A 16,151-nucleotide genomic window follows, 5' to 3' on the forward strand; every position below is an offset into this window, starting at 1 on the left:
TCCACGAACGCATCGTGCCTCAGTCATGCATCACCGCGCATGGCACAGCGGCTGCCAGGGAAGCTCCTGAGCTCTGCTTCCAATGCCCTGCAAAGGCGGAGGGTTTATCGTTTCTGTTTTAATCGTATTATGAAGGGAGCTGCAAGATTGCAAGGTTGGGCGTTGGGTGTTCGTCATTTTCTTGCCGGACTGGGACACAGATACACGGCACGAATGCATCAGTGCAGTCGTGTGTGAGTGTGTCAGGGTGACAGGGATGCTGTCCAGAATGATGCCACGTTGGCAGGTGATTTGCGCGTCGTTATCAACAATTGCACACATTTTTTTCAAATGCTTTGGGAAATCACCGCACCATCAGATTGTCCAAAATGCTAAGCAGCTGTAGCACAGGTTTAAGTGGGGAGTTGATCGTTACAAAATTAAAGCGTTAAAAAATGCCATGCTTTTGGTCAGCCTATCATGTATAAAATAGCTTCATATGCAGGCATGTTATGTTAGAAAGGCAAGTAGGAGTTTAATGCGAAAGAAAACATTTTTTTTTATCGAGCAGGACGAAAATTCCCATTACGAGTGTGTTTGAACGCAGATATTCAAGGAAATTTTGCGTTTAATTGCCAGGCCATTTAATATTAAAATATACATTGTGCAGTTACATTTTGCAAGGTAAATTGGTACACTTGGAAGTACATGAATATTCACCGGTTTCCCGGAGTGGGGAGCGTTACGCATGGAGTTGAGGTTTAAATTTGCATCAATTACGTTTCAGCCGTACACCGTCACTTTGCAATGTGCATGCAACGTCTGCGTGCCGCTATTTGCCATTTGTTGTAGCGGAATCAGACTTCTAATGAATCTTTTAAATTGCATTCATCGTCACGCAATTTGCCGGTGACATTTCGAATGTGCAATTTGCATTTTGACATACAAGATGAACGTTAGATAAATGTTTAGATAACTGGATGTGTGTTATTTGAAAGTGAATGCGCCTGTCTCTAGGAATGGAAATGATTATGTTGCATAGAACGGGACACGGAGACGCTGATGATGAGTGTGACTGGATGTGCCTGTGAGTGTCACCTTTCCCTCATTTTCATCTCTTGAAAATCAACAAATGCCACTTCCCATTTCCATAAAAATCAGTGCAATTGTCATGGCAATGATGGTCATACAGGAACCCGCATGGCACAACCATGATTGTAATCACTTATCCTTACCAACTGAACATGATGCAGAATATTCACACTTAACTTATTTGTAGCTTGAGTATGCTAAGCGGTAATGTATTAATCGTCTCTATCGTTGCGGAACTTTGTCTGTAATAGTCCAAGCACACCACAGGAAGTGGAGTAGACAGAGAAGAATGGTGTGAGCAGAAATGAGCCGTGCCGAGCAGTAACTGTATTCACAGTAGGCGGGGAGAGGGGACAGATTCAGAGTAAGGGTGGCCACATAGAAGCCACGTGATTTATGGAAGCTGTGAGCTTATATAGATATATATTTATAGATTTGCTTTTAAAGTATATTTTAGGACATAAATACACTTGAAAAATTGGCAGCTGTCACTCAATTTACTGCAAATTCCAAACAGTTTTAGTACGTGCTGAAACTTTTCTTCGCAACCTTTTCCATTGTATTCACTTACGGTGAAGGTTCATGGAAATTGCATTAAAATATCTGACAATAATTATCCAGCGTGCAAATTAATCATTCCAGTTATTACGCTGCTGGGTAAAATGGGTGTTCTCAAATGACCAAAAAAAACATGACCTAAAAAAGTTTCCAAAATGTTAGTACTCAAGTACAAATCAAAGTTCATGTTCAGACCCAGAGTGTTAGGGCCAGGCAGCCCTAGGCCCTGCTGTGTGTGTGTGGACGTCATTGGCCTGTCTTGAAAGTGTTACTCGATGCAGCCTCAACATCATCATCATCATCACCCATCCCCTACAATTATAGTAAATAATAAAAAATAATGTCCATGGTTTTTATAATTTCCAGGAATTATTCAATCATGAATGCACGCATCTACATAAATGTATCTTGAATCATTATGGCTCTCTTGGGCAAATACATTGGAATATTGTGGGAAAGTCTGATTTTAAAATATATATTTAAAGAAGAGTCTAGCTTTGGATACTTGGTCTCAATTATATTTGTTTTGTTTAGTTTAGCCTCGTTGAAAGTTGGTGTTCCCAGAGAAAAATCCATAAATATGAGGGAATTACTCGAAAAAAGTGGCACTGATGGATCGACAAATCACCTTTTGTACTGCATTCTATTGACCACCATATAGCCCTGTTGGTGTGCGTGTTTCACAACAAACTCTGGATGATCTGTCACTATTTACACAGGGCAGATGGTGGCTGCTCCTGGGCCATTACTTTTTTTGTGGTGTTTTTTTCCCCCCTGTGTTTTGAAAAGTCACAAATAATCGACCGTGGATTGTGTATCTCGCAGACCCTTGGATGAGCATGCATTCGCACGTACACACACACACCCCTTCCCCTGTGCTATGCAGAGCAGCACACCTGCATCTCCGACCGTTTCAAATGCAAAAACAACCGCTGCATCCCAATGCGGTGGCTGTGCGATGGCGACAACGACTGCGGGGAGAACGAGGACGAATCCAACACCACCTGCACCGGTGAGGCCCCCCAGCCGCTGCGGAGATCGCTGCTCTTCCCGCGATTGCTTCGAACGTTGTGCCGCGCCTCGGGCCAGCCTTCACAGCGATGCCACAGATGGCAGCGGCGATGGTTGTGCGTGTTGTACTGACGAGTCCTAGCAGCGATCAGTTTTCTTGTTGATCTGCTGCCTGCAAAAAAAAAGGGTCACCCTTGACAGCTCTTTTTGAGGTGGCGGGTATCACAGGCCGTGTGCAGGATATACGCGCGCTGCTAATTGTTTTGACGTGTGCGAAGCGTGCCGACAATTCTCGTTGTGAAGTTTGCTTTCGAAAACATCTCTTTCACGCGCATTGTGATTATTGTTATTTTTGTTATTATCAAAGGTGGCGGTGTGTGGACACGTGATTTTGAACACGAGGCGATGCTGCCTGAACGTGCGTGGGGTAATCTCGAACGAAAGGAACATGAGCCGTGCATATTCAGACTTGCCGTAAACTGTTACTATTTTTATTTTACCAGGTAAGGCCCACTGAGCTATCTAGCTCTTTTTTGCAGGAGCGACCTGGCTATCGCAAATGATAGCTCAACAAAGTGGTAATCACGTGGTAATGTAGAGCAGCCAGATACTCTAAACGCAAATTTCTAAACGTGGAGGGAAAACCCGATTGACCCGGAGAAAAAATCCTCGCGACCACAGGGAGAACACGCAAAATCCAAATATACAGCAGCAGGCGTCAGGGTCGGGATTGAACCCACGACCTCCTGTATACCAGGCGAGGGAGTTAACATCTCCGAGCCACTGTAGTCACCGTGATGATGATGAGAGACACACAAACTCCAAATATACAGCAGAAGGCGTCAGGGTCGGGATCGAACCCACGACCTCCTGTATACCAGGCGAGTTGGTTAACATTTCCTAGCCACCAAGGCGCCCCAAGCCCCCAACAATGCAATGTCTGTGTCAGTCCATGCTTTGGCCCTTGTAGAAGGGTGTTTCTCAAACTCACATTTACACTCCCAAATTCATGCCATTCGTATGCAAATGAAGCCGCGATATGGGGAATTTGCCACGAATAGAATTTGAGACGCATTGATGCAGAATAATGGACAGGTATAAGCAAACCACCTCTCTGCAACAGAGGTGGTTGCTATATCTATTGTTTCCAGCCTCCATGCATTTCCCATCTTTGATGAATTGTCTCATAATTTACCAAAAGTTTGCGATTTGAGAAAGTATTTGGTGATGCTGCATTGACAGTAGCGCACAATCGCAATGAATACAAATAAAAAAAACTCAACACGCTCATCAACAAAACTGCCTTTGGAGGAAATATACAACAGGCAAGTTCGACTATTCTGAGAATTTGCAACAATGCCACAATAAATGTGCCTCTGGGCTCTGGAGACCACCTGGAGAAGATTCCAGGCACGTGTTGACAGTGATGGCGAACAAGTGGAGACCCTTTGACTTATTTAAGCTCTTAACATTACATTTGTTATCACGTTACAGTGTATTATCATCCGTTCTTTTTCCATAAAAAAACGATAGTGCCACGTAAGTTTAGATTTAAAGCTTTCGTGACTGCAGGGATTTGGTTCTTTCGGTAACGTTACGTAGAATGGAAATAATAAAATAAAAAAAATAAAACATAAAATAATTCTCACGACGTTTCGGCCACAACGCAAGCAGCCGTCCTCAGGTGAAGAACAGGTCTGCCAGATTATGACCTGTTCTTCACCTGAGGACGGCTGCTTGCGTTGTGGCCGAAAAGTCGTGAGAATTATTTTATTATGTTTTATTTTTATTAGTGTTAACATTTTTCTCGAAGCACCCTATATTATTACTTTCGAGGCAGCGTTAATGCCGAACGTGTCGAGCGTTTTGTTTACTGGGATTAGAGTGGTGGCTTCCGTGCCCCCCCCCCCCGCCGCTTTGCGGTCGCGCGGTGCCTCGTTGGCACGAGAGTCGGCACGCCGTTTCTTCGCGGCGCCTCTCGGTCGCCCCGCTCGGTGGTGAGAAGTTGTCTGAAATTGGGTCTCGTTGTGGGGGCGTGGGGGAATCTTCGGTGGCAGCAGATGTGTCGGTGCCGCCGTGGCCGTGGGTGATGACGCGGGCGAGGGGAGCGGGCGAGGAGTTACGCGCGTTAATTGCCGGCACGCTCTGACGACCGTGCCGGCGGCGGCTTTCACAGCCTGTCCCCTCGGAGCAAGCGGGGAGGGGGGGGTCGAGGGGGTGATGCGCCACGCCCGCTCGCCAGATTATGGTGACACTTCGACCCAATGCTGGCGAGTGTTACGTCGGCTTGGCTTTCGGATGGTTTCGATGTAAAGCTTTCGTGACTGCAGGGATTCATCTTCTTGGTTCTTTCGGTAAAGTCACGTAGAAGGGAAATAATAAAATAATAAAAATAAAACATAATAAAATGATTCTCACGACGTTTCAGCCACAACGGCTGCTTGCGTTGTGGCCGAAACGTCGTGAGAATTATTTTATTATATTTTATTTTTATTATTTTATTATATCCCTTCTACGTGACTTTACCGAAAGAACCAAGAAGATGTCAGATGGTTGTTAAACCATATTTCCTTTAATCAATAATATAAGTAAGTGTCTCGTCTGAGAGTCATATTTTTTTCTTTTTACAGGATAGTTGAAAGCCTGTACTTGAAGATTGTCCGACGTTTGAAAAATTTCAATTTGGGGGAATTTGACTCGTTTAAAGATCCCTTTGTATCGGTGTGACGTCTTCTTCTGTGAACAGAGCTGCTCTCACGGCGAAGGTCGCAACAACCCCGAAGAGCAAATGAGGGTGGCTTTAGTTGAAATGCCTCGTTTGATTAGTTGATAAATAATCCATTTGTGCTATATTCCTACTTCTGACAATTGCTCACACTCTACGCGTATCTCCAGTTCTACCTGATCCATTTTGAAGTCATTGTCAAAAGGCTCGAATTATCCACGCCGTCACGATGACCTACTTATGCGTAAACTAATTATTTGGTGATGCTGCTGCTGCTTCGAGGGGCATGGTGCACCAAGCACAGTTAAAATAAGAAAAATCATCACGTTCGTCAATAACGCTGTGGCCTTGAAACAAACACATATATATTCAGCGACGTTCTAGCGATGGCCCATCTTCCCTCCTGCTCCTATTTATGTGTAAGAGGCTCCAATATCATTCACAACCTCGCCTGGTATACAGGAGGTCCATGGGTTCGATCCCTACCCTGATACCTGTTGTATATTTGAAGTTTGTGTGTTCTCCCCGTTGTCGCATGGATTTTTATCCGGGTCCTCTGGTTTTTACCTCCACATTTAGAAACATGCGTTTCGAGTATTTGGCTGCTATAAATTACGACATTATAAGCTAATTTGACACGGAGGTTTTCGCCACCAATATCATCCATTATAGAGGGTTTTTTTCGGGTAAGATCGCGTAAATATCTAAATGTGTCGTTAAACCCGCCACCACCCGACACAGCCAATTAGTAAGGTTTGTCACGTAAACAGAACAGCCAGCTCTCCGCCTGATGATGCTAGTTGTAATTACTGGTGAAACGTCGTACTCAATGTGTCAATGTGTGCTGTACTCGTAACGAACTGGCATGTTCTGTTTACGTGACAACCCTTACTAATTGCCTGTTGGATGGTGGTGGGTGTAACGATACATTTATATATTTACGCGATCTAACCCAAAAAAAACTGCATTATGGATCAGAAGCCACTTTGTTGAGCCAGATGTTATGCTGACATCAGAACAACAATCAAACGCTTCACCGCACGGGAGCTCACGTGGCCTGCTCGCGGTGATTGCTGGGGCTGCGTTACGGAATCAGAATCTTTATTTTGACTGCAGGGGAAATCCGATGAGCCATGAAGCTCTTTTTCACAGATGTCCAGTATATTGTTTGGTATGGCAGCCTGTGGCTCGAGCGACACCTTCCCCTTAACTGTCCGTATTTTTTGGCAGGCATTACATTTTTAATTTGTTTTATCATTTGCCATTGGCTTTTTCGCAGTCTTATCGGGTTTGTGTAACATATTCACAGTCGAAATGATGCAAATTTTGCACGGCGAGCTGTAAATAACCTCCGCGTGGAACAGCCGCGGTCGCCGACTTTATCTGACCTCTGGACAACGGCCGGATCAAACGGGTCGCAGCGTGGCAAACGAGCTGTGCACCGTGTTGGCAAAACACCAGGAGGCACCTCGCAAAAGATCCATTGCAGTGCCAGAGCCGTCGTCGCCAGTTCTCCGGCCATGGCACGGACATCTCCTGAGCGATCGCTGCTCGTTATATCTCACCAGCCGTGTGGTTGTGTCCAGTTTATAAGAACAAAAAGAAGAAGATTCGTTACTTATTCACTCGCTCTGAGGACTCCTTTTCAGGAGGGTTCAGCATTGCGTGTTTTTTACATTCAGACGTTTCCAGGCAACGAATGAGTTGTCGCTACGTGTGGGAGAGCAATGGGGGGCATTCTGAAACACAGGGTGGGGGGTGAAGGGGGTGCATGACACAACGTGAAACAAACGGAACAATCGAGTCTGATGTTGTACTCTGTCCTACCATGAATCCTTCGGTCTAGCTCTCACTCGCCGTGTATGACAAGAGGCTACGATGCCCGAGTCACCCACCCCCACCGACCCCCTCGGGCATCACGAGGGGGTGCCTCGCGCTCACCCACCTCTCCCACATTCTCTCCCTCCTGCCCCCCCCGCCCCCCCGACGTCTTCGTCCTCCACGCAGTGCGGACTTGCCCCGCCGAACAGTTTACCTGCGGCAATGGCAAGTGCATCCCCATGGCGTGGAAGTGCGACCTGGACAATGACTGCTCGGACAATTCGGATGAGCCGCCCTCCTGCGGTGAGTTCCCACAATCCTTTTCGTTTTCATTATGTCGCCACGCACTGACACACACACACAACACACCTGCTGGATTATAAAGTGCACCCTCAATTTTAGCTTTCAAATGCAGTCGAGAAACTGCGCTTTTCATCAAGGAACTTTAAGCGCCGTATGGGACACAGCAGCAGCAGATGCTCAGCATAAAAAGAATATTGTAAATACATTTTAAGAATTATTTACTAAATGAACAAAAAGTTAAATAAGCAGAAACATACAAATGGGTTTTAGGGCGCATTTAAAAAATGTCTACAGACTCAGAGATCTCTGATATCTTGTGGAAGAGCGTTCCATAGCCTGGGGGCTGCACGGGAAAAATCTCGGTCACCCATAGACCGACACCTCGAGCTGGGAATGCAGAGAGAAGATCTCTGCATCATGCCCAGATCTTAGTCACCTTGAGAGGACGCATGGGTGCCGCATGTCAATGATGTAGGCTGGGGCAGGATGGTTCACTGCTTTCTAAGTTAACAATAGGATGTTAAACTGGAATCAACGTGAAACTGGAAGCCAGTGCAGGGAGGCCAAAACAGGTGCAATGTGATGTGAAGAAGGTGTTCCGGTTAACACCACAGCAGCCCCATTCTGAACATGCTGCAAATTGTTTAGCACCTGCTTAGCCACGCCAGGGAGTAGTAAGACATTACCATGGTCTATGCGAGATGAGATGAAGCATGGACCAGCTTTTCAGCATCTGAGGCAGAGAGAACGAGTCGGATACGGGAGTTATTCCGAAGATGCAAAAACGAGGTCATTGTGATCTTTTTAAATTTGAGCCGTGAAGGACAATGTGGGATCACAGATGCATGTTGAACTTCTTTCGTGCCGTACGTAGACAACCGTGCCGATCAAAGGTGTGTGGCAAGGTCACCAAACTAAAGCAAAATGCAGTTTTAAAGAAAGGACTTTTCAATCGAGATTTCAAAGTGCAGAGTTTTAGTGGCTTCCTAATATCGGAGGGTGGGGGCGGGAGAAATCTTGTAATCCACAGAATGCAGTAATACCCAAGGTTGCGCGTAAACCATTTTTCGATATTCACAAATTGAATGAATTTCTACGTGTAGACGTTTTTTTCTTCATTTTTTCTTCGTGTTATTGTCCCCCCCCCACCCCCCCATTCAGAGGAGTAACTCGCCCCCTGTTATTCCTTTCAGCCTACCCAACGTGCCTCCCTCTGACGCAGTTTTCTTGCAACAACGGCCGCTGCATCAACATCAGGTGGCGCTGCGACTCGGGTAAAACCCAAACGCGCTGCCTCCCGGCCCTTGCAAGGCACCTTCCTGCACACTCCGAGGCACCTTCACACGTGCTTAGCCCCCCCCCCCCTTTCCTGGTGCATTATTGATGAGAGTTCACGCTAGAACTTGCCAAGTCGCTTGACGGAAACCACAGCCCCCATTTGTTGTTCGTTTGACGTTTATACTGGAGATTAATACACGTATTTGTTAGTTGGAACTATATGTGCGGAACGTAATGCAGTGTTTGGCTTATTTAAAGCCGAGCCTCTGCCGTAGCAATGTAAATATTTTCCCCACTGGCTCGGTACTACAGAAATGAGTATTTGCCGCGGACATTTTTGAGCGGCGAGACACGACTTTGAAATGAAATGTGCCCGTAGTCCACCTTGCAAACGCACAATGGGACGTCTTGCCATTGTGGTCACACTGCTACTGTCTCGTGTCTCAAACCGCACGTGCATTCACAATGCGGTTAGATATCTACCCACTGCAGGCGTAGCCGCTGACGGCCTTGACTGGGCTCTCTTACATCCGGTGTAAAGCGTGTCCCGTCCACAAAAGTAACCCTTGTCGACGCAACGTCGCACTTTGACCGGTGACAAAGCGTTACGTCCGCGCGGAATCAGTCTCCATCTGCTGTCAACGCTTCACCGGGCGGAGCTCGGCAATTGTTTGGACCACTCGTGGTGTGTCACCGCGCTTTTGCCGTCTCTTCGTAACGACGAGCTGCGATTGGCATGGCCTCACTGCTCACGTGGATTCAAAGAGTCTCGCTCGTGACGACCGCGTGCCGACGGGGCGCGTCTCAGCCGCTCGTGTCCGCGTGCCTGCTGCGTCCGTCGTCCGACAGCCACATTCTCCCGGACTCCTGTCCGTGTGCTTGTGACATTGTTGTCTTGCAGATGACGACTGTGGTGATGGCTCCGATGAAAATCGCTGCTCACTGTTCTACGGTAGTGCGCATAGATCACCGTGCATGGCTATGCCTGTGATCGCCGGCTGGCGAGCAAAGCAGCTAATGAAGCCTGGCATGCAATTTTCGAGCAGTATGCTCCGAGAAATTACGACGAAAAGCGGCCGATAGTATTGCATTCTCGAGACGTAATGCGATGCTATACTTTTACCCATTTGTGCAATTTTTTTGTTCATTTCTTTAATTGTTTCGCATGCTCGGGTGAGGGTATTTCAATGGCATAATTACTCCACTGCATGCAAAGGGCTTAGGGGAGCGACTACGTGTGAACGTGCCGCACTTCAAGTGCCGTTTTAGTGTCGTCACAGACAATGGTAATGTGACCGTGTGATCCGCGTTGTTCTCAAACCATTTCAAAACCTCAACGTTATAATCCCCAATAGTAGGTTTTTACCCTTTTAACTGGTACAAAACTGACACCTTTATTCAAGGCATCATGTTTGCAATTCAAGGCATCATGTTTGCGATGCCTTGAATAAAGGTGTCAGTTTTGTACCAGTTAAAAGGGTAAAAACCTACTATTATATTTTGCCACTGGTAAAAGAGATCTCATAGTGTTATAATCCCCGTTTCTGGGAAATTATCACAGTGGAATGTGTCTCCCCCCGCTTTTCGAAAAGTAGAATGTCATAATGTGAGGTACAGTCAGTGCATATCAATGTACCAATGCACTGCCTGCAGTCATCATAACTAAGTCATCATGACTAAATACGAATTGTATTCTATCACACCGTAATTATCAATAATATATCTTATGCACGGTCTCCAGTTTCAGATATTATATATTTGAAATGTTAAGGGAACATAGACATTTGGTGAAGCCTTGGCCGTATTTTATGATACTTTTGTGTTTGTGAGTGCATGCATATGCATGATGGTGTTTCCTGTACGTGCATGCGTATTGTGAGCACGTGTCTATGTGTGTGTGCACTCGCCGGCGCGTGCCCACGTGGGACATGGTATTGTTCACGCACAGCGCAGCTGGCTGTTTTGTTGCGGCATCAAAGTCAAAAGTGCTCTCTGAGCCATCCTGGACCTCCCCTCGGGAAACTTGACTCAACACGAGCTCCTGCCGCTGGCGACGGCGGCGTTTTCAACGCGAGCCCCGGGGAAACTTAACTATGCACGCCTCTGGCCACGCCACCTTCGTTGTGCGCCACGCTCGCCTTAAACACGCGCTTTGCTAAACAACCATTCGCCCATCCCTACGCTCGGTGGGACTAAACAGCGCGGCGGGCCGCAGCGTCGTCGTTATCCCCCCTTTGTGCTGCTGCTGCTGCTGCCACTCCAGACAACGACTGCGCGGACGGCAGCGACGAGGCCGGCTGCAACAACACGTGCGCCGACTCGCAGTTCAGTTGCAAAAACGGGCGCTGCATCCCGAGCCAGTGGGTCTGCGACGGCGACAACGACTGCGGCGACGTCAGCGACGAAACCCATGCCAACTGCACCACCAACAGTATGGGCCCACCCCCCCACTCCCCGCACCCCCCCTACCTCTTCCTTCATCCACCTGCCACCCGCTCCCCCTCCGCCTTCTCATCACAAACAATGAGTGGATCAATTCAAAGCGATGCTGTTCGCAAACAAAAAAACAACTGCCAGCTGGTGATGGCATTCCCCGAGAAGTGCCGCACTTTTGTGCAAGCTGCAAACTGCTGACCCCTGGCCGGCAAGTGCACTGCTCCACGGAGCAGCGACACTGGCCGTGCGAGTGGGACGTCGAACTCCCGAGACAAAACAACACGGCGATTTTTCGAGAGATTACCTTGCCCATTGCGGCCACTCTTCGATGCGTAGAGCCATGACAGCGCGTTCTCCCTGCAAGTGCACAGCTCGCGATCAAAAAGTGCCTTTGTGTGCCGTGAGACCTGCACGGACCAAATTGTTTCCCAGCGGGTGCTTCCGTGGCCTAATTTGGCTTCCACTTGGTGTGAAAGCTGTGAGTTGTGTGAGTTAGAGTGGATGGAACACACCGGGTTTTTTCAGACACTGTGGAAATTGAGCGTAATAACTATTTGCAAACATTTTTTATCTTAGACGGGTAATGCATTACGTTCATGCAATTTGAGTTTAGATAATTGTGTTTCAGGAAGCCCAATAGAAGTTATAACGATGCAAATTGTAACGTGGACAACAATTTGCGGCAATGATTGACCGTAACGCTGAGTCGTGGAGCGATGCTCGGCGCCAGAGGCACGGCCTTTAAGTGTCTCTTAAAAGTCGGTGTAGAATTCATGCTGCGAACGTGCAGCAGGATGGCATTCGAGACGGCGAGGGCTGCACCGGGGAAACCACGCCTGACAGTGGTGGCTCTGGCCCTTGGTGTGGAGAGGAGGTGATGAGTCACGACGCGGAGAGTTTGACCGCGAGCTTTTAAGTGCAGGACGACGGGAGCGAAGGCAGATCCAGGTGAAAGTAGAGGCGTGGTGGCAGAGGTAGGCGATTTTCTTAGCTAACCCTGCTGGCGTTTGGAAGTCAAAAGAGGTAGCGTAGGTAGGCAAGGAAATCTAGCGGAGGATTACAAGTGCCTGGGATGACGTGAGCGAGACTGGTTTTGCACTAGTTATAGTCTATTCTTGTGCATGTCGATGTGTTCAGTGGCTTATTGCCAATGAACGAGGTCTGCTAGCCACGAGAAGGCTCCGTTGACTACAGTGGTTTACTGTATGGTCCATAGTTTGTGTTGAAAGGCCACAGTCGCACTGTGGCTTGTCTTTTAGTAAAAAAATTCATGAAGGAGATCTGCGCAGTGGATGTCGATGTTCTGATGCCATCGATGGTTACACCAATTACTTCGGGCAATGGTCAGATGCCAAGAGGTGCGATGTTCGGGGGAGGGGTGGTGGTATTGAAATGTTTGTTCTGTCGGTCTGCTCCATTGCCAAGCATTCTTGCGGATCCGAGTGAGGATGTGGGAAAGGGGGACCAGGATCTGAGACGGCGGTCGCCTTCTCGCTGCGGTGCCGCCCGCCACCCGTGCCGTGCGTTCGTGCTACCTTCGACGCAACTAGCACCGCCGCCTCGGGTCAAGTGGACGTCGTCCATTCACTCGACTGAAACGTTAAAGAGGCAAAATGTACTCGCTGATTGGTGCATCTCAATTCCTGAGGCGACAGCTCTTTAAGAAATGCATTAGGGTGTCTGAGTGCTTGTTTAGATGTCAGCGCTTCCATGGCAGGCTCCCACAAAGGAAAATGCGGTTTGGGTTTTCATTATTCTACTCTTTCTTATTATTCTGATTATTTACCCAGAAAGCCTCATTGAGTAGTAAGTGCGAATTTCTTGGTATAAACACTCACTAAGTGTTTGAAAGCATCCACATATTATAGAGAACTACAGAGCACCTGTTGGTGCCAGCTCACCGCGTGGCAGCCTTCCAGCTTGGTCTGTGCTTCCTCACTGATTGTGAAATGCAATTGGCATGAACGATGCTATATAACAATATGAATTAGATTAATTTTTTTCAACGTAGATTCCAATTTAGCAAATTTGCGGGTAATTATTTCAAATTTGGCCACCGTGGGCAAAGACGCTTGCAAATGACTTCACGTCCGCCCTGAAGCAGACGGTGCATATCTTTTGTCCGCGATCGATCCACCACGCGCAACATCAATCGGGGCAGCTGCCGGGTTTGAACCGTGAGCCTCTGCAACAAGTGGGGAATGCCTCGCCACCGAAGGCCACGTTGCTGTGTATTTAACACGGAGAGTCTTGCTTCGTGCTACGCACATTTTGATCGCTCCTGTGGGCCAGCCAGGCTGAATGTTAATTTTAATAATGAGTGTATATGTACATAAGGTTGCCCCGTGGTGAACGAGTCAATGGATGTATTTCACGAGGCAGGACCTTAAGGAATGCGGTGTAAGAATAGGAAGGCAAAACAATTTCACGGGACAGACAGGTTTGGCAACACTTTACACAATGCCATGACCAGAATAATGCATAAGAGAGGATGATGATGATATATGCTGATAATGACAGTGGCATAGATTGTAAATGGTTCACTCGAACATTCTTTTAATGTGTGTCTGCCATTGTGATGCCCGGAGCATCTTGCTGAAGGTCGTGCGTCTTGTGGTGTCGTGCATGATAATGTGCATTGCAATTTAAATTTTAATGGTGCGACAAATTAATGCGTTTTGTTTCCGTTTGTGAAAATACTTGTAACTAGCCAGTGCCACGGCATTGCTTATATCGAGCAATATGTTTAGTGGACGAGGTCAGTCGTAACGTTTGGGTTATATCGTATTGGTTCTTTCGGTAAAGTCACGTAGAATGGAAATAATAAAGTAATAAAAATAAAACATAATATTATTTTATTTTATTATTTCCATTCTACGTGACTTTACCGAAAGAACCAAGAAGACGAATCCCTGCAGTCACAAAAGCTTTCAATCGAAGTTTGGGTTATAGTTAACTGAAAACCAGAGTAATTTTGTCATTTTGATGGTTGCTTTTGAACGTCACGTGGAGGCGTATTGGAGCAGAGCCTCGTCACGCTGGCATTGCTGCTGCTTATACCCCCAGATAAGTGAGCTGCCATTGTGCACGTGCCTTTACCCCGTGATGAGATGCCTCAATCAGAGTCTGCCAATAATCACTATCCATACGAATGTGGCTCCATTGAATGGCCTTCTTTACGCTGTGGCTGTTTAAGGGATGACAGGAAAACACATGCACAGTGTTCTTAATAACGCTGATACACAGTGATGGCACAGTGGTTAACACACTGTGCGTTCAAATCTGAGTTCAATTCCCAGCCATTTGATTTTACTGAGTGACGTTACAAACTCTGAAGGTGCATCGGTTCGTCGATGGAAGGGAGGTGTTCAAAGGCGATAACAAGATGGGCATAACGTGTGTGCGCGTGTGTGTGTTTGCCAAACCCTGTACGTAGTGCGCGCGTAGAATAGTGTGCAATATTTGTAATGTGGCCTGTGGGTACAGAGCACTCATGCTGCTACGACACCCCTGGCGTGTGAGTCGTCATCACTCAGCACAGCTAATTATGGAGCTTTAACGGACCCCGTGAATGCTCTCGTTCATAGAAGTCCATTAGTGGAGGTTGTGGAATTCCTGCGTAAGATCGCTCGTGGGAATTTGGATGTTAGCCACATCCGTGCCATTTTAGTGAACCTGGCCAGTGATTTATGTGTGGCGCTCTGGTGAGGGCACTTGAGCAGGAATCACAGTCAACGTGAAATGATGACCACTCTGTGGGGAGTCAACAGTGGTCATTATATGGAGAGACTGGGTCCTGCCGTAGGAATGTGTAATTCTCACCGTTGTCTCAGTGGCATGGGTAGGAGTGATTGCTGCTGCATGCGAATGTTTCAGATGTATATATTTGCTTTGTTGCTCAATGTGAACAAATATTTCCAGATGAATTCATTGTTGTGAGTAGGCACGGGTTTGATTGAGCTGCCCACGTTGATTGCCTGCTGTGCGCAGGTAAGACGCCACACTGGATTCCACTGTGGCTGCAATCAGAGCTACCTTATATTTACTCAAAGCCCAGGCAAAGTGATTTCCTACTCAAATGGGCATTCAGGTGGTGCTCATTATTCTGATAACAGCCCTGATTTCACATTCCAATGGCAGACGTAAGTCCATACATAGGGCAACCACAAAGTGGAACTCATTTTTATTGACCCCAGAGGGATGATGGGTCCAGTCAACGCCCAATCAGGTTTCGACCTGGCAACTTTCTGATTGCGATCCGCTCGCTCAAGCGCTGAGCCACCAAAGCCGGACATCGGCTCGTTTGGGAAGTGTGAACAGGATATATTTTTCATATCAGATTCAGACCAATTTTGACCCTTCGATCTCAGAGATATGTGGAAGAAATTGTCGGTGTCAACTTTGTTGAAATATAATTTGGGTGCCAAACAGCTCTTTGGGTTATTTAAAGCACATTTCCAACACACATTCAGGTTTGAGTACAACCTTGCGTCCACGTATTGCTTTCATTGTGAAGTTTAAGAATTGCCGAGAAGCTGTTGGATGTTTTCTTAGGTTCAAGGGCTCAAAGCATTAGAAGTGATTGGTGACTGAGCGTGCGTCTGGAGGGAGCGCTGGGTCACTCTAGCGCCGGCACCGGTGGCGATCTGAACATTTTGTAGCAGGGGGAACTGTTCTGGACCAGGAGATTTACGGCTCCCGCTGATTTAATGGGCCAATTATTTCTCTCAAGGGTTATAGGGCCATTACTTCATGTAGAGGGCTCGGGAGGGCACATGCATTGCATATGCTGGAATAGAGGGGGAAAGTGCAGCCAAAATCTGTGCTGCTGAAAATGAGGCTTTGGTTCCCGATGATTGACAGGTTATGCTCATAACGACTTTCGATAAAAGTGATGTTTGGCCACCATGCTGTCGTTTGAGAATCCACAGTGACCATGCATAATATG

General features: G+C 47.1%; 1 protein-coding gene across 1 annotated transcript in view; it reads left to right on the plus strand.

The window, feature by feature from the left end:
- LOC133345292 (low-density lipoprotein receptor-related protein 1-like) overlaps positions 1-16,151 on the plus strand; it is a 241,380-nt gene that overhangs the window by 140,256 nt on the left and 84,973 nt on the right. Inside the window, 5 exon segments of the mRNA XM_061555928.1 lie at positions 2,516-2,641; positions 7,373-7,489; positions 8,683-8,763; positions 9,669-9,719; positions 11,031-11,198. Coding sequence (XP_061411912.1) covers positions 2,516-2,641; positions 7,373-7,489; positions 8,683-8,763; positions 9,669-9,719; positions 11,031-11,198 — 543 coding nt within the window.

The sequence above is a fragment of the Lethenteron reissneri genome, chromosome 21 (assembly GCF_015708825.2).
Source record: "Lethenteron reissneri isolate LAM-NWPU_2019-01 chromosome 21, ASM1570882v1, whole genome shotgun sequence".
NCBI classification, from domain to species: domain Eukaryota; kingdom Metazoa; phylum Chordata; class Hyperoartia; order Petromyzontiformes; family Petromyzontidae; genus Lethenteron; species Lethenteron reissneri.